General features: G+C 45.8%; 1 protein-coding gene across 2 annotated transcripts in view; it reads left to right on the top strand.

Annotated features, from left to right (window-relative positions):
* The window catches only part of LOC133387053 (collagen alpha-1(XX) chain-like), a 142837-nt gene that overhangs the window by 36732 nt on the left and 87821 nt on the right, over nucleotides 1-18284 (top strand). For both annotated transcript variants that reach the window (XM_061631011.1, XM_061631010.1), the window contains exon 6: nucleotides 11722-11778. In XM_061631011.1, the coding sequence (XP_061486995.1) occupies nucleotides 11722-11778 (57 nt within the window). The remainder of the gene's footprint in view (nucleotides 1-11721; nucleotides 11779-18284) is intronic.

Raw genomic sequence — 18284 nt, 5'->3', positions numbered from 1 at the left:
TATTCCCAGCCCCAGAGGTAGCTCTTCTCTCCCATCCACCCCCTGTTTCCATCTGCCAAGTTTCTTCGGTTTTCTGGCAGCTGAAAAGCAAACAGTTACATAGCAAGTGTCTTTTGGCATAGTAAGGTGGTACCGAAGCCTTCATGGATAGGTCAAAAGTGTCCAGATTTGCTCACCACTCAGTAAGGAAAAACAAGCCACAGGCTGTGAGCTTAGCTAATAGGACTAAATCTTTTGCAGAATCCAATGACCATGTAATAAAAAAGGAATAAAATCTCCAACAAGGTTATACAGCACGGCCTTGCTGATGCGGAAGGATTATCCTTCCTTAAGCTGACTGCTTGCTAATGATCAGAAATGATTGACTGAGAAGTTCTCAGTGGATGTGATTTAACACAAGAATGTTAATGTGCCTTGATGGCTGGAGAAGCTCTCCCCTTGCCTTTGGAAGGTGACACCCTTTAGGTGCCAGAAGAACATGATGGAACAAGTTTGCCGTTTGAGCTGATAACATAGGTGTTGCAGTGTGGAGTGCTCCAGTGCTCCAGCTAGTCAGCCATGCCCTCTTCCAGGATACTCTATTCCCCTCCCCCTTTTTCAATTTCCCCCCTCCCCCAACAGGCATTCAGCATTCTGGGTACCCCGGGCACTCTTGCTCCTAGTGTGGTTGTCACTTAGAACATGACTAAGTGGGTGCAGCAAAATCATCAACGTTAATGCCAGGTGGTTAGTTTCCAGAACATGCCAGAACCTGGCTGGTAGCCATATCCTGCAAGTTCTGCCCCTTTCGTCCTGCTAGTGGATGATGATTTGGGAGTTAAAGAAAGTCATTCTGCTCAACCTCTCTTATTAACCCCATGAGAACTGCTGGATCAGCCCAAAGGCCCTTCACGTCCCAGCATCCTGTTCTCACAGTGGCCAAGGAGATTCCTCTGGGAATCTCGGACAAGCACAACCGCGCTTTCCCTGCTTGCAACCCCCTTTTAAAGCTGTCCAACTTGGTGGCTATTGCCAATATTCCAGGCTTGGGCTGAAACCCTGTGTGTCCTTACCTGGGAGAAAGGTCCATTAAACAGTGGGATTTACCTCCATTCTCCAAATCTGACTCTTATTTGCTATAATAAAGCTGGTCTCTCCTGCTAATGTGACCTCAGATTCTCATCACCTGCCTTTGTCTTGGGGACAAAGTCAAAACTGTCTTGCTTTTAACTCAGGAATTTGGGTCTGCCAGAAATGATTGCTAGTGTGCCTCAGCTGGGCCAGTGCAGTTGTTTCTGAATCTGGGGGTGATTTAACTGCAAAACCCTGACTCTTTGGATTCTAAGATTATTTATTTATTTATTTATTAGATTTATATCCCACCCTTCCACCCAGTAGGAGCCCAGGGAGGCAAGATCTGTGTACAATGTCTTCAATTGCCTCTCTCCTTTTTTTCTGAGCTGGTGTCCTGACTAAGCACTAGGGTTGTCAGGTTCAGGGCCTAAGACTGATCGTATATCTTTAGGAGAAGAGAAAGTCAGCCAAGTGCAGGTGTTCTTACAACAGTGTAATGGGAAAAACCACAAGGTGGGATTCTCCCTTCCCCCTGCACAACTGGTTGTCAGGCCCATCCTCCAAGAGGTCTTCTCTATCTTTAAAAGTGGTCTCAGGCCCTGAACCCGGCAACCCTACTAAGCACTAAAGTAGTCTTTATCTTATTGCCAGAAGTCCGTGAACATGCCTTTGTATCCTTTCCCTAAAGAGACTCCCTTTCTGACATTTGGGATAGGAACATGGAACAACATGGACCATAGCAGCTTCCCAGGTCCGAGCAAAAGGTGTTCTAGACCTGAATCTGTTGGGCAAGGAGCTGTTTTACACCTTGCTTGAGGAACATGCATAAAAGTCCTATATCCAGCCACAGGTTCACTGAGCAGAGATGTCACCAGGAGTCTCAGAAATGGGTTTGGAAATGTGAGACTTGTAGTGCTTGCCTTAAATACAAGATAAGCATTAATGGCCCCAAAATTCTTCTCTGGCTCAGATTTTAATCTGAGCCATAGGAATTCTCCTCCTTCCGCCTGCTCACCCAGCCTCCCTCTTGCACTAAGCCAGTCCTCAGATCCCTATCCACTCACCAACAATCCCCAAAACTTCCTCCACTTCCCTGCCATCTTTTCCACTGCCAAGGTGCTGCTACACGACACAGCAGGCAAATATAGCCTTTTGAGAATGTATTTCCCCACATTCAAATCAGGGCATTGCAATGTCAGGTGAGTGGGTGTTTATGGGCTTGCTAGGTGGGCTGATTGGCAGCCTGCCAATTGCTATCACTGAGTAGCCCTTTGGCCAGGGGTAGCCAACATTGTGCACTCCAGAAGTTGTTAGACCAGCCCCATCATGCCTGACCATTGGCCACACTTGCTAGGGCTAATGGGAGTTGAACAATATCTGGAGGACACCATGTTGGCTATCCTTGCCTTAAACAAATATTTCTCTTGTCTGGAATCTAGCCTAGTGATCCTCAGGCTCAGATCCTGTAGCCCTAGTTGACCAGGTTCATTCAGATTGGGAACTGGAGCAGCAGAACATTTCACTCGTGAAAATAAGGACAAACCTGTGCATGCTATGAGTGGGCAAGGACCAGTGCCTGGCAGCCAAACAATGTGGTTTGGGAATGGAGGGATTTGAAGAGTGGAGGTTTCAACTGGACCAAGCTCTGAAAAATGTGGCAGAACCCTCTGCAACGGTATATTTGGAGGGTAAAGATGCAACCATGGGTATCTGTATGCTGCTTGTTGCAGCTGTCTGTGGTATCAGAGAAAGGTCCAGTTAGGGTGGCCAAAAAAAGAGGAAATGCCTCAGCCAAAACAGGTCTCAGATTTGCATTAAAATTGCATTTGCTAATGTATATCTATATACATGATATATAATGTATATGTATAGATGCAAATTTAGAAATAAGTGCTACAATGTAAAGAGAAATATAGAGATCTCACCATAGTGAGGAAGGCTGTAACTGGGTACCTTGAGTGCCTGCTTAGATGCTAACTGCTGATGGGCAGCTTCAAAACTCCTCCTCTTTTTCTTCTCATGGTTCTTTATCTTTCAACTGGACTGCCTGTCCTGCCTGAAGTCGAGAGGTTCAGTCTCAGACACGACTGTGATTTTTCTCTTTTTATTAAAATTACAGTTACATCAAAAGTAGTGTGCCTCATTAACCTAACTACGCTTTCTAGGAATTTTTGCCCTGGCTAACTCTGACTAAGCATCACTTTGCAGCACTCCGACGTTGTCTCAGCAATGAACTGCTCTGCTGCGTCAACTTTAGTAGGCTTGGCTTTCGCATGTAACCATTAGCTCCTTGACGTCTGAATATCCTGCTTCAGCCGTTGTTGCGTGTGGGGCGAAGGGGGCTGGCTCTCAGCTTTGCCCTCTGAGAGTTGTGGGTAGCTGACTTGCTCAACTGTGGGAAGCTGTGGGGTGCCTGGCTGGGAAATGTCAGGTGAAGAAGGTGGTGCCTCATACAGAGGCGCAGGCACTGGGAGGGTGTCTAACGGAGCAGTCTCCAACAGGGCAGTCTCTGACAGTTCTGGTTGCTCTTCACCGGGGAGTGGGAGAATTGGGAAGTTGAGCTGTCAGTGACTGGGATCTGCACCCTCTGTGGAATGCCCCTGCTGCTAGTCCCCTCCCCCAGCTCATCTTCCCAATCCTCCAAGTCAGGATTTGGCATCTTGAAGCATCCCATCCCAACCTGGGTCACAACACTGCCTTTCAAAAAGAGCAGGGATGGGGAACCTGTGGCCCTCCAGATGTTGCTGGACTCCAACTCCCATCACCCCTGACTATTGGCCGTGGTGGCTGGGATAATGGGAGATGAGTCCATCAACATCTAGAGGGCCACAGCAGAGGACTGTCCTCTGCAAAGCAGAACACATGGCCACCCTCAATTCCCACTTCTGCAAGCCAGCAACCCTTCTACTCCTTTTTATATTCTTACAGCTGCCAAGAACCCACCCACCAACCTCTTTGTCGACTCAGAAACTCCTAGCAGCTTCCAGATCCACTGGGATCCACCCGAAGGAGCTGTGCAGCACTACAGGCTTGCCTACACTCCAGACAGTGGTAGCAAGCCCCAGGAAACGGTAGAGTTTTTGCAAGGGTGTTGCTTTCGGAAGTGTGGTGTGGTTTCCTTTGTGGCTGTTTCCTAACTTAACTGATATAACCCCCAATCCCACCTTACGATAACACTCATAAGCAGTACAGCAATGAATAACATTCAAAGGTAACACAAATTCAGACAAGTTTGTTTCAGGGGCAAAAGCCTGAGATGAACGAAACAGCGCTGAAGGGCTAGGTAAAAGAAAGGTTTTGCTTTGCTTTCTTTTAAAACAAAATCTATATAAGGGGTAGCCCTGCAGATATGGTTGGGCCAACTTACATCTTTCCTCACCATTGACCATGCTGGATGGAGCTGATGAGAGTTGGAGTTCAACCATGACTAGAGGACCTAGGGTGGCCACTTACGCATCACAGAAAGAAAGAAAGAAAGAAAGAAAGAAAGAAAGAAAGAAAGAAAGAAAGAAAGAAAGAAAGAAAGAAAGAAAGAAAGAAAGAAAGAAAGAAAGAAAGAAAGGAGACATTTATTTACATAAAATTGCATATACTAGATTGAAATTTAGAAACCATGTTTATAATTTAAGTAGGAACACAGAACATCTCACCATAGTGGGAAAGACTGTGACTAGCTCATTCTGCTGCCCAGTACTGTAGATGGGCAACTTCAAGGCTCCTGCTCTCTCTTCATATGGTTCTTCATCTTTAAAATGGATTTGTCCTGTGATGTCCCTTTGAATTAGCGGACTGTCCTGTGTAAAGTAGGGCACATGACCACCCTAGGAAGGCACCTTACAGCCTATTCCTGGCCTACATGTTCCGAAGGACTTCCCTTGACGGCACGTTGGCTAGCTAGGTAGTGTGGAATAACAAATGTTATCTATTAACTTCCTTCTCTTCTTCCAGGGAGCTCCAAGCAGTGCACCTGGTTTCCCCTCACCCATTTTCTCTCCACAACAACCCTAGAAGATGAGTTAAACTGAGAGATAGCGGCTGGCCCAAAGGTTGCCCAGGAAGCATAATGGCTGAGGGCGATTTGAACCTGGGTCTCCCCAATGAATGGAGACTGGCAGCTCTGATGTCAGTGGGGCAGTAAATTTGCTCTGGGTTTTAGTTCAAACATTCAAAGCCTGTCCAAGGTGCTCAAGGTCTACTGCTTGACAGTGGTGGCACTGATGTCAGGGGGGCAGTGAATCTGCTCCAGGTTTTAGACTGAACTTTCAAGGAGCTGTCTAAGGTGTTCAACACCTTGGACAGCTCCTTGAAAATGTGGACTAAAACGCAGAGCAGATTCACTGCCCCCCTGACATCGGAGTTGCCAGCCTCCATTGCTTGACATTCTAACCATTATACTGCACTAGCTCACCTTGGATAGAATTTTAGGCTTCGACCAATGAAAACTGGATTTTGAGTCCTGCTAAATTGTGAACTTTTCTAGATGACTTTGGGTTAGTCATTGTCTCTCAGGTTGAACTACCTTACAAGATCATTATGTGATTGGAATAGCCCCAAGTACATAATCCTGAGCTCCTCCAATGAGTGGCAAGATAAATGTTGGACAGATACGGTAGTGATGTTAAAGTACCCTGCAGTGTAAATGTTCCATTGCAATGGTACAGATGCTCTACTGGTGTTAGATGCAATTAGCTACCAATCTTTGCTGGGTGAAAAACTGGTGTGGAGGGTATTGTCTAGCAGCAACTATGACTCATCCAAATGGTAAAAAGGAGTACATTGCTAGGTTGTAAAAAGTACACCTTTTGCTTTCCACAGATAACTGTTTCTGGTAGGAGCAGAAGTAGGAAGCCTCAGGAGGGGAGAGTGTTCTTGCACTCGGGTCCTGCTTGCGGGCTTCCCCCAGGCACCTGGTTGGCCACTGTGAGAACAGGATGCTGGAAAAGATGGGCCACTGGCCTGATCCAGCAGGCTCTTCTTATGTTCTTATGTTCTTATCACCCTTTACTCACTTCTTCCAAATCGATTATACACGGTGACAGTTTCTGCAGTTTACGTTACGGGAGAGAGTGACCCCATATCTACTACCGGCCAGACAGGTGGGCAAAGCATTGAATTCAGTTTCAGCTCTGGGTTTTGGAGGGCCCTGGTTTCACAGACACACTCCATGGGCTCTCCTTCTACCTACAGGGAGTCCAGAGCATGCTTGTCAGTGGCCCCCCTGCCAGAGTGAGGGCTCTTGGCAGATACCTGACCTTGCCGATCCAAGACGCTGAGCCTCAATGAACTGCTCACCTTCTTTTGCATCTCCTCCTTTTCACTGGTCTCCATGGGAAAGTTGCACTTTTTTGAGTTATAAGAAATGTTGAGAGTCATCCAAGACAGGCTGAACCAAAGTTACTCCTGTGTGAGCAAGGATGGATGGACCTTATTAAAGTTGAGTCTGGGGAAATCCTTTAAGATCCATCCGGAAGCACACTTTTTTGTTTTGAAAAAAAGTAAAAAGTCCTCAGAAAGTACTTATGAGGCAGTCTAAGTGTTGTGTGCTGCCTCTGTTTCCCCTCTATTTCTCCCCCTTTTCAGAACTTCAAAATTGCTGTATCCACAGCCTGAGTGGCTAGTACATGGGGCTCCTGGCTGCCACATGCCTTGAAAGCACATGGAACAGGTCCCCCTGGGAGTGATAGGCCTTGATGACATTTCATCACTCCCAGGGAGAATTGTACAAGAAAGAACATGGCTGCCCCCACGTGCACACAGGGCTTTGTGCAGAGGGCTTTGCAGGTGCTGCTGACCAGCTGATTGCATCTTTACCTGCTCCACCCCTGGCGTCGGGTGTGGCTTGGCTGAAACAGCTTTGCAGTCCAGACTAGAAGGCTTGGAGACTGGGGGCCCCTGATGTCAGCCGGGCAGTGAATCATCTCTGAGTTTTAGTTCCAACATTCAAGGAGCTGTCCAAGGTGCTTTCAGCTGAAAGTCTCCACTGCCTTGCAGGCCTAATTAGCAGAGCTTGGAAAAGTTACTTTTTTGAACTACAACTCCCATCAGTCCAATCCAGTGGCCATGCTGGCTGGGGCTGATGGGAGTTGTAGTTCAAAAAAGTAACTTTTCCAAGCTCTGCTAATTAGGCCCACTGGCCAGAGGTTGCCCACCGATGGTGTCAATAATACTGAGCATGATGGTCTGATTCATTACAAGGGAGCTTCCTGTCTTCTGGCGTAACCTCATTTCCGCCCTTCCAGCATGAGCCCAGCAGGGCGTTGGATGAGGCAGTTCATCCTCCTTGGGTTCTTCCTCCCTGCTGCCTTTAGGGTTGCAGCTCAACACATTTATTATGGCAGAAGATTTTGTATGCTAGACTCTCCTTTTCTGAATAGTGGGGTTGAAATGGATTTCTGTCTATTGAATTCCAACCGTTGAGGTGCTTATCAGGGGTGGGAAATCTTTTGTCAGCCCGAGGGCCACATTACCTTCTGGACAACCTACTGGGGGCCCCCTGCCAGTCCTGGAGCAGCAACTGTACATGTGATCTTGGGCTTCCACACCCTTCTCTATCCTCCATCTGGGCAAGCAAGAGACATCAACAGGGTTCAAGGACATATCCGGGCCAGACAAAAACTCCTCAGGAAGGTGTTTGATTGCTTTATTACGGTCAAAGACCAGCAGAGACCAAAGTACAGAATATAAAACATCATAAGAAGTTAACAGTGCAAAAAAACTGTATAAAAAATTAACAGTACAATAGACTGTATACTGACACATGGTCAATCTAAAACCAATCTATAAGCTATAACAGTCGTTGGGTCGGCACGTTTTTTGGTATTTAATGGCTGCGTCACAAAAGCTCGTGACCTTAGTTGTAACTAAAGGATTTTTATCAGCTAGAAGATATTGTACGTAGAAAATGGCATCTCTACCTGGGAATTTCTGCAGTATGCGGGTAATTAATCGGCATCGGAGGTCATGATAAAGAGAACTTTCTTATAAAACGTGGCTCACGGTCTCTACTGCACCAACATCACATGGGCAATAACGTTCTGCGAATGGGATTTTTTGGTATCTGCCCTCTAAAAGTGCCGATGGTAGGGCATTGTGCTTGGCCAGCATGAAGGCTTTCCTAAGTCTGGGAATGTATAGGAAGGCCAGATAATGCGCAGGAGTAAAGGTTTTTGTAGAAAGGCAAGAGTCAGAGATGGAGCCAGCAAGAGGCAAATGGTTTTGCAATTCTATATCAAAAATTCTCTGGGTGATAGCCGATTTCGCTTTGAAAAAACCACCCGAGAGGACACTAGCAGGAGAAAAGCCTAAAGCTGAGAGTTTGGTGAGTAGTGATTTCTTCCATTTTGACTGAAACGCATCAGATAACACTAGTGGAGCCAAACCAACTGGTAGAAAGATCAGTTTAAGCCAGTACGAAAACTTGAGCACCCACATACAAACCTCGATTGTAGGCAGCCCAACTTCAAGACGTAAGTTGGCATTCAATACACATAGGGGGGTGCCCAGTATGTTCCTTAGAAACTTAGTTTGGATAGTTTCGAAGGAGGTGTGTTTGGCATACACACTTATCTGGGCACCATACAGTAATGGAGAGATGACTTTGGCGCTAAATACCTGTAGCGCAGATGGAACGTGTTGCCCACCCTTCGTGTAAAAAAAGGAGAGAAGCGCCTTTGTGCTCCTCATAGTGTTTGCCCTGGCAGTTTTTGCCTGTAGATGCCATGCCCCCGAGGAGTGAAGGGTTATCCCAAGGTACCTATATGATGATACTTGGTCTATAGGGGTACCGTTTAATCGCCATCGATGTTTCACTCTCTTCCTAGTAAATATTACAACCTTTGATTTGTTGTGGTTAATAACCAACTGTTCTCTATTACAGTAACTGGCGAGGGCTCTGAGCAGGCGTAGGAGGCCAGTACTTGTGAGGGACAAAAGAACTGCATCATCTGCATATAATAGGATAGAAAGAGGCCTGTTTGACAGGGTAGGATGATGCGAGGGGCACAACGCCAAGCATTTAATTAGGGAGTTGATATATAGGTTGAACAATGTAGGAGCTAAAATACAGCCCTGTTTAACTCCCTTTTGGGTGGCAATGGGCTTAGACAGGTTGCCAGCATTGTTACATCTTATGCGAACCTGGGTATTCTGGTATAACCCACGAATCAATGCTAATAGGCATCTTTCAATATTGGTGGATTCGAGTTTTGCCCAAAGTCTATCTCTTGGAATGAGATTGAATGCTGAATTAAAGTCAATGAAAGCAGCATAGAGGGTGCCGCCTGGCTTGGAAGTGTATTTTTCAATAAGATGTTGGAGGACGAAGCCATGATCCAATGGAGAACGACTCGCCCTGAAGCCGGCTTGCTCCTCCTCCAAAATATTTTCCTGTTCCACCCAAGTTTGTAATTTTGTAAGTAGGTGACTTGCATATAGCTTGCTGACGATATTCAGCAAGCTAATAGGTCTATAGTTGGCTGGGTCTGCATGGCTACCTTTTTTGAAGATTGGAATAATAGTGGCAAGGCCCTAGTCCTTGGGGATGCAAACAGTTTGGTCGATACTAGTAAATAAGGCTGCCAGGACTGGAGCCCACCACTCTGGGTTAGATTTAATTGCTTCAGGGGGGATATTATCAGGCCCTGGAGCTTTACCCAGCTTCAGGTTGGCAATTAAGGAGATGACTTCCTTGGCAGAGACTGGGGGCCACTTTAGGAGTTCAGTTATAGGGTTCTCAACCCGCAGGGCCCTGGTTTGGCCCCTTGAATAGATGTTATAAAAATGCAATTCCCAGGAGTTCACAGGTATACTGTAATTCAAATTAGTAGAATTGTTGGGCCAACCCCTGGCCACTAGCCTCCAGAAAACGGATGAATCCTTGGTCCTTGAGGCTGTAATTAGGGACTGCCAGAGGTAAGCCTGTGCTGATCTTTTTTTTTTTTGCTTAATTAGGAGTTTGTATCTCTTCTTTAGCTCTAGGCACTCAGCGGGCAGTGCTGGAAGATTCTTTGTTCTGTACTCCCTGTATTTCTCAACTAGCGTTTTTTCAAGTCAACACATTCTTTGTCGAACCACGGTTTGGAATTTTGTAGATGGATAAGGGGCCTTGCTGGTGGTTTGGGTATCAGGCAGTGTTGAACGTCCGTAATTAAATCATTGTAAGCGGCAAGCATTGCTTCTCCGGGGACCGCTGCTAACAGACTTTCACGGTAACAGAGACAGCTGGGCGAGTAGAGTATTTCTTTTAGTTCCTTCTCTAACTTAGATGACCATCTGACCCGTGCGGCCCTTACTTCAGGAATCACTGTCAAAGATGGAGGCTGATCGCTATGAGTAGTGTGAGTGCCGCAACGCAACGAGAGGGTCAAAGGGAGATGGTCACTGTCGGGCCATTTGTCGATGAGGCATGAGGATATGCCGCTTAGTAAGTCGGTAGACACTATAAAGAAATCAATTACTGATGCTCCTGTGCTGGAGAAATAGGTGTATTCACCACTTCTATCACCATCCACAGGCCTGTTTGCTATAACTAGTCTATATAGCGCTTGCATGAGGCAAAGGCCAGCATAGTTGAACCCAGGATCTTTAGAATGTCGCGCTGGTAAGATAGGGGTCTCATCTAGGGCGGGGGGATTTCATGGAAGTGGGCGTACAAGGCCTCTTCATTAGGTCCTATCCTAGCGTTGAAGTCGCCTGCTATCACCACCGCCGCTTCAGGGTATAGCGTTGTCAGCTCGGCTATGTAGGTCTCTAATTCTTGGCAGGTGTTATTCACTCACCTTTTCTGGCGATTCGGAGGGAGGTAAACATTTATTATTAGTAGGCAAGCCCAGTTGAACTTGAGGACTAGTGCCACGGCTATCCCTGACAGAGAGTCTGGTCTGGTGGCACTGGTTCTAAGATTAGTAGCCACCATCACACTCAGGCCGCTTTTGGGGTGGCCGCCTTTGACGCTTGGAGCTGCCGCCAGTGAGTAAACAGAATATCCATTCAGTTCAAGTGGCTCTGTAGCCCAGGTCTCCTGGAGGAAGACAATGTCATGCTTGGTTACATAATCCAGAAAGGAGGGGTCAGCGACTTTGGACTTCCACCCTGCGATGTTCCAAGAAAGAAAGAGCAACCGAGATGCAGAATGGCTCTCTTGTAGTCAGGGTTTGGGAGGTTGGCCTCCCATGTTTTGTTGAAATTATGAGGAAGGTGTTAAGCAGGGCTGCTGAGGGGTATTGCTCAGGAGGTTGTGTGGCCTGCAGAGAGTCCTGAAGGCCAGATAGAAAGGCCAGGAGGGCCGCATTTGGGCTGCATTCACACTGTACATTTATTCCACTATAGTTCCACTTTAAACAGTCATGGCTTCCTCCAAAGTATGCTGAGAATTGTAGCTTGTGAAGGGTGCTGAGAGTTGTTGTCCCCCTCACAGAGCTACAATTCCCAGAGTTCCTTGGGAAGAGGAATTGATCATTAAACCACTCAGGGCGTTGTAGCTTTCTGAGGAGAATAGGGGCCTCCTAACAACTCTCGCCCCCCATCACAAACTACACTTCCCAGGATTCTTTGGGGGAAGTCATGAGGGTTTAAAGTGGAACAATAGTGGATTAAATGTATGGTGTGAAAGTGGCTTTGATTCACCATCCTTGAGCTATATAAATACAATCTCTAATATGTTTCTTGCAGCATCTCTTTTGCCAAGACTGCCCACGACAAGAGGATCTGTCTCCTTCAAAACTGAGGGTAAGATGGGTGCGGTTGTACTTTTCCAATGGTACCTTTTTGTGATGGGCCTTTTTTTGGTGTGCCTTTCCAGTTTTATGGTTTTATTTTTGTTCAGCCCACACATCTGGGAACTTTGTTAGGAGATGGAATTTTTCCTTCAAAAGCCAGTGTCAGTATTTTGATGATTGCCAGATTTTCACATTTCTTCCCCCTCCCCTTGGTATCCTCAACTAAATTTTGCTCTTTAAGTCACTGTTGGGTGTCCCCCCCACACCTAGGGTTGCCATATTCCAGTTCCACAAATCCGGGCAGGTTAATTTGCATATTATGCAAATATTTGCATATTATTTGCATATTATGCAAATATTTGCATATTAATATTTGGATTGTCCAGTTGTTTTGTTTTTGTGCCTAGGAATTACCACCAAAAACTGGGGAAAGATGTGAGAAATCTTTTTTTTAAAAGCAACATTTTTAGCCTTAAATGCCTAGACTCTAGTTTCCAACACTATGGAGTATTTATTGATTGATTAAGAGAATTTATATCCTGCCCTTTTGCTGTTAAAAACAGAGCTCAGCACAGCTTACAAATATAATAAAAACAATAAAAATACACAATCAATATAAAAACATAATAAAAACACAAAATAGCAACAAACATAAAGTAAGTCAGGGCAGCAGTACAGTTAACCATATACGATATATTTCAAAGTTGTGGTGGGTGGAGAAAAACAAGAAGCCAAAATGTTAGGAAAAGGAGTCTTTCACACAACATGCTCAGTTGTAAATACCGTTGCAGCAAGCTTTACAAGTTCCTCCAGTATTCTACTGGTGCAGGCACTCAGACATTCAAAGTATCTGTATGTTTCTTAGGTTTTATAAAAGCAGAGCTTTGCTTAACTCAAAATTTCTCAACCACATCTACACAGGTTCCACCTCCATACTCAAAATGAAACTGGGCCTGGAAGTGTGCAACAACCCCACACATACCTGGCTAATTAGATTACCAATGCCAGGATGTCTGTCTTATCGACTACTCTCCTGCTCCGCCCCCCCCCCAGGCATCATGAAAGACCCAGTCCTGGGCTCAGAAAGAAAATAAATATCTGGTCCTCTTCAAAGTATTGATAAGCCTCTTGTTTTAATTGAAATAATAATTATAAATTCTTGTTCTTATCACTAATGGGAGTTAATTATCTTGCATATGCTGCTGTTGCTTCTATGGCTGTAACGGAGTGAGGTTAAAGATAAGTGAAATGCAAATAGGAAAAAAACAACACAAAAGGCAGTAACACTTTCCTAAATGTAATACCATACCAACCACAACAAGATTCCTATGAGTAAGGCAGAAAACTAAGCATCTCACAACCAGTCAGGATTCCTAACCAAAAACCAAAAATATGATAAATGAAGAAATATTTATATAAAAGCATGACTATCAAATATATTTATTATTTACACAAACTGTAAAGATATTTATAGTGCAATCCTAGGTTTATTTATTCAGAAGCAAGTCCCAGCGTATTCAGTGGGGCTTACTCAAACAGGGACAGAAATGCAACTTCAAGTGATAAGCAACTTCATTCACACAACCCAAAATTCCGAATCATGCCACTTTACGCTGTTTTGCAACTGTTTATACTTGTTTTTATGGTTATTGGATTTTAAATGGCTTTATTTCTTGTTGTGAGCTGCCTTGGTTTCCAACCCTACCTCACAGGGGTGTTGGAAAGACTCCATACACGCACACGCACACACTGCAGATGTATAAATACATACAGCCCATATAATAGTTTATTGTCAAACCAGTTGGTCATTGCAGAAAAATCAGTATTAGTTTTTAAAAAATCAGTATTACTTTCCTACAGAATAAAAACTGTAATACCTAAGTAAGCCCTGCCTACTTGCTTTAAAATAGGACTGGAGGGCACAAACACAATTCTTTTTTACATTCACTCCAAAGTCCCATTGATTTTCAGCACATTCATAACCATGTCTACTCAAAAGTAAGTCCTATTGAATTCAATGGGATTTACTCTGGGCATATGGGATTAGCATTGCTTTTACAAAAAGCAAGTATTGGGAAGGTTTTCAAAACACTGCACAAGATCTGACTCCTGCACACAAGAGGAAAAAAAACTGAAATGTATATACTTACCCAATTTATGAGATTTTCAGATAAACAGGGGGTGAAACCACCATTTTGTTTTCTAGACACTGCCTAAGGTTAATGAAACTGAAACACAATCCCTGATTGGCTGCAATCCTGAACGGGCGGGGTTAAAGCTACGAAGTGCTATACAGTACTGTTTAAAGAAAGATTTAACAGTCGGGGGGGCGGCTGATGTTTTTATGTATATCTCGAGAACCGGACCACCTAGAAACTTAATTTTTTTTCAAATTAAAGCTGAGAATCCGGGCCACCTAAGGGGCTAGCCGGGCGCTGGGTGGCATGCATAGAATCCGGGTAAAACCCGGCTAACCGGGCAATATGGCAACCCTGCCCACACCTCATCTCCAAGATGAAACAAATGCAAATTTGCAAGGTGTGGCATTATTTTCAACAAATGTCTGGCATTATTCAGTGAGCGGATATGTATTTCGATGCCCTTGGCAGAACAGAAAGCTATGAATGTATTTCAGAAACACTTTCAATTAAATCCCCCTTCTGTAAATTGTGTTATTAGTGTAAGTGAGTTTGTCACGGGTGTCTCCTCAAATGACTAGCTATAAAATACAATATGAAGAGGATTTGTAGCAAATGTTGAGCACACTGGTCTATAAAAAAACCTGTCAGAGAGCAAATTGTAAAATACAAATGTTGCGGAAATGGGTTTTGCAACTCTCTCAGAGACAGGGCTGGTGCCAGGCATGCTGGGACCCTTGGACACCAGCCTGCCCTGGGCTCTGGTGCCTGCCCACCCACCCCTTCTACCTTTTCCTTGAAGTGAGTGCTGGCTGCACTATGCCCACATGCCTACCATCAACCAAGATGGCGGCAGGGGCATCAGCCCCTTAGGGAAGCCTCAGCTGTCATCTTGGTTGATGGCAGGCATGTGCCTGCAGCGTGGCCAGCATTTACTTCAAAGAAAAGATAGGTGGGGGGTGCAGGTGAGCATTGCAGGCCTGTGCGGTGGTAGGGGTGCCTGGGAGCTCCCTCTCTGTGATCTGTGGCAGGTTCGGGAGCCGGTGCTGCCATGGATCACGGAAGTGAGTGTTACCTACCGACCCTAAGGAGGGGCCCTTCAGGGGCCCTCAGCCAGGGCCTGACCAGGCCGACCTCTGGCACTGGCTCTGCTCAGAGATTGCCAAGGTTTCAGTTGGATTTTTATCAGGGAAGAGCAGCAAAGAAAGGAAGCTGGATAGAGCAGCAAGCAAGGAACAAATTGGGCCAAGCAAAGTCATAAAAGGTGTTTTTGTCTGTTTTTGCCACCCCTCAGAATTAGCTTCCTTGGGCCACAGACGTCTGCCTGCCTGATGAACCCCTTTCCTCAACCACATTTTGCATGCAAATTCTCAAGCAGCAAACAATAAGGGCTTAAATTCATCTTGCACTCAGAAAAAAAACCACATCACGGAACTCACTGTGACTCTTCTAGATGTAAAAATCTGAGCTGGCGTACAGTGGTTAAGAGATGGAGCTATGGATTAGCAAGTAGAGTGCATCAGGAATTCAAGCAGGGGCTCTAGTGCTTCACAGAAAGAGTGGGGGGGCTTTTCATTCCCTGAGGGGAAACTTCTGGGGGGGCTCATGCCAGGGGTGGATGGGGCCAGTGACAAAGGTGGGCAGGGCTGAGGCAAACATCAGTGCAACAATCATTGTGACTCCAATATTCCTACACTAGGCTACCCTCATTTCAGGCATGCATAAGTCAGAGGTCTGCGCCTCCATCCAGGCACCTAAGAGACATTGGTTGATATCCTATGCTAATCCTACTCAGAGAAGGTTCACTGAAGTTAGTAGACAACATTATCTTAGGCCCATTCATTTCAATGGCTTCACTCTCAGTCGGACTTACGCCATATTCACACTATACATTTATCCCACTGTTATTCCACTTTAAACAGTCATGGCTTCCCCCAAAGAATCCTGGGAAGTGTTGTTTGTGGAGGGTGCTGAGAGTTGTTAGGAGACCCCTGTTCCCTTCATAGCACTACAGTTCCCAGAATGGCTTAACAGTCAGGCCCTCTTCGCAGGGACTTCTGGGAATTGTAGTTCTCTGAAGGAAACAGGGGTCTCCTAACACCTTTCAGCACCCTTCACAAACTACACTTCCCAGGATTCTTTGGGGTCAGCTATGACTGTTTCAAGTGGGATAATAGTGGAATAAATGTATGGTGTGAATGTGGCCTTAACTGAATACAACCCAATATCACCAGACGAAAGCACATCAGGAAGGCATGGAACAGAGCCATTGAGGGACATGGCTTGGGGAGGTAGCATGGCCTAGGGAGAGTCCCGAAGGCCAGGTAGAGAGGCCTGGAGGTTTGCATTTGGCCTCTGGGCCTGAGGTTCCCCACCCTTCCCATAGAGTCTTGCAGGATGAAGCCCCTGGTGATTGGCCTCACATTCCAATTTAGCCCCAAAGGAGGAGAGTTTGCCATGCTATTTCCTGTATGGTGCAAAAGCAGAGCTTGGAAAAGTTACTTTTTTGAACTACAACTCCCATCAGCCCCAGCCAGCATGGCCACTAGATTGGGCTGATGGGAGTTGTAGTTCAAAAAAGTAACTTTTCCAAGCTCTGTAAAGGCCCCATCCATGTCTTCAGATGCTACCCTGTAAGCGCCTAGGGGTGGTTCTTAGGTGACGGAGGTCTACTGAAGCATCATCACTTATGGTGGAACCAAGTACGGTCGCTCCCTCCTCTTCTGTCCAGCTACCAGTAAAGTGGTGGTGGAGCATTGGAGGCAGGTCAGTAAGGGCTGATGGGTCACCAGCCTCAGCTTGCCTTTGGCCAACCAGTCCAGGGATCAGCACTGGCAATCAGCTTCCTCTTCCTCCTCCGTCTCAGCGTTGTCTTTGTAGAGCTCCACAGAGAGGACAGACTGAGGCTGGTGAGACAATGTCCCATCACCTTAATAGGCCAGCCTCCAGTGGGTGTTGTGGACTCTACAGAGCCAGCTGGACCAATGGTGTGACTTGGTATAAGGCAGCTGCCTATGTCCCCATCCTGCTATTCTATAAAGCTCCAAATGCATTTTTGGTTGCTATGTCAGTAAGAAATGCTGCTCATAGTCATCATCGTATGCTCTAAGTAGATGCTCAGAAGGACTATTATGAAACAGGACACCCTCTGGAGCAGCCTTTCCCAACCAATGTGCCTCCAGATGTTGTTGGACCACAATTCCCATCTTTCCTGACCATTGGCAATGCTGGCTGAGTCTGATGGGAGTTGTGGTCCAACAACATCTGGAGGCACACTGGTTGGGAAAGGCTGCTCTGGAGCATCCTTGCTTTTCAGGGGCACTTCTGGTTTTTACCATCAAAGGCTCAGTTTTCTCGGCATCCTGCTTACATCCATTGCCTGAGACTGTAACCGAAGCAAATAACTGCAGTGCTTTGGTTTTTGAAGGTGTCTTTTTTGAGTCAACCCATTTAAATGGAGAGCCCTTTATAAGTCTTCACCAAAGAGCCTTTCTTATCTCTGATTTGTATGAGCGGCGGTTCCTGGGTTTTGATTCCTCGGCTCAAAGGATGAGAGAGGATTGAGCAGGGGATTTCCTGTGAAAGGTGAACTGCAGATGTATGCCAAATGGTTTGTATTATTTTGCACAAAACAATTCACTTTACCTTCCAAAATGCAGTTGGCTGGACAGGCATCCAAAAGAGAAAAATGCTCTCTCCCTTTCACCAAATGTAATTAATATAATACGTTGGCTCAGTTTCCCTTGGAGATGTTGTCATTACGGTGGCAGGCTTTTGTGTGTGTTTGAGGGGAGTAAACAACAACTTTACTGCAAGGTGAAAGCTGCACTTTACAGAATGCAGTCTGAAAAACAGAGAGAGTAGAAGCAGTAAATAAATGGGAAATAAAATAAGCAAGAAAGCAACTTACATGCTTGCAATTGGTATTAATCACATCATTAATCCCCAGGTAAAGTTGGGGGTGGGGAACCACTTTTGCACGGATTAGGCTGTTTGTGGGCCCCTTTTGACTGGTGGGTGGATCTACCACTTGATGCTGTATGACGTCAGGTAGATCCAAGACCACTGGGGGGCTTGCATTCTATGCTAGGGTTGCCAGGTTCAGGGCCTGAGACTGATCCTGTATCTTTAGGAGAAGAGAAAGTCAGCCAAGTGCAGGTGTTCTTGCAACTCTGTAATGGGAAGAACCACAAGGTGGGATTCTCCCTTCCCCCTGCACAACTTTTAAAGATACAGAAGACCTCTTGGTTGCCAGGCCCAGCCTCCAAGAGGTCTTCTGTATCTTTAAAAGTTGTGCAGGGGGGAGGGAGAATTCAACCTTGTGGTTTTTCCCATTACAGGGTTGCAAGAACACCTGCATTTGGCTGACTTTCTCTTC

Source organism: Rhineura floridana, chromosome 6, assembly GCF_030035675.1.
Source record: "Rhineura floridana isolate rRhiFlo1 chromosome 6, rRhiFlo1.hap2, whole genome shotgun sequence".
Lineage (NCBI taxonomy): Eukaryota > Metazoa > Chordata > Lepidosauria > Squamata > Rhineuridae > Rhineura > Rhineura floridana.
The sequence above is the reverse complement of the archived record's forward strand: the minus strand, read 5'-3'. Positions and strand labels throughout refer to the sequence as shown.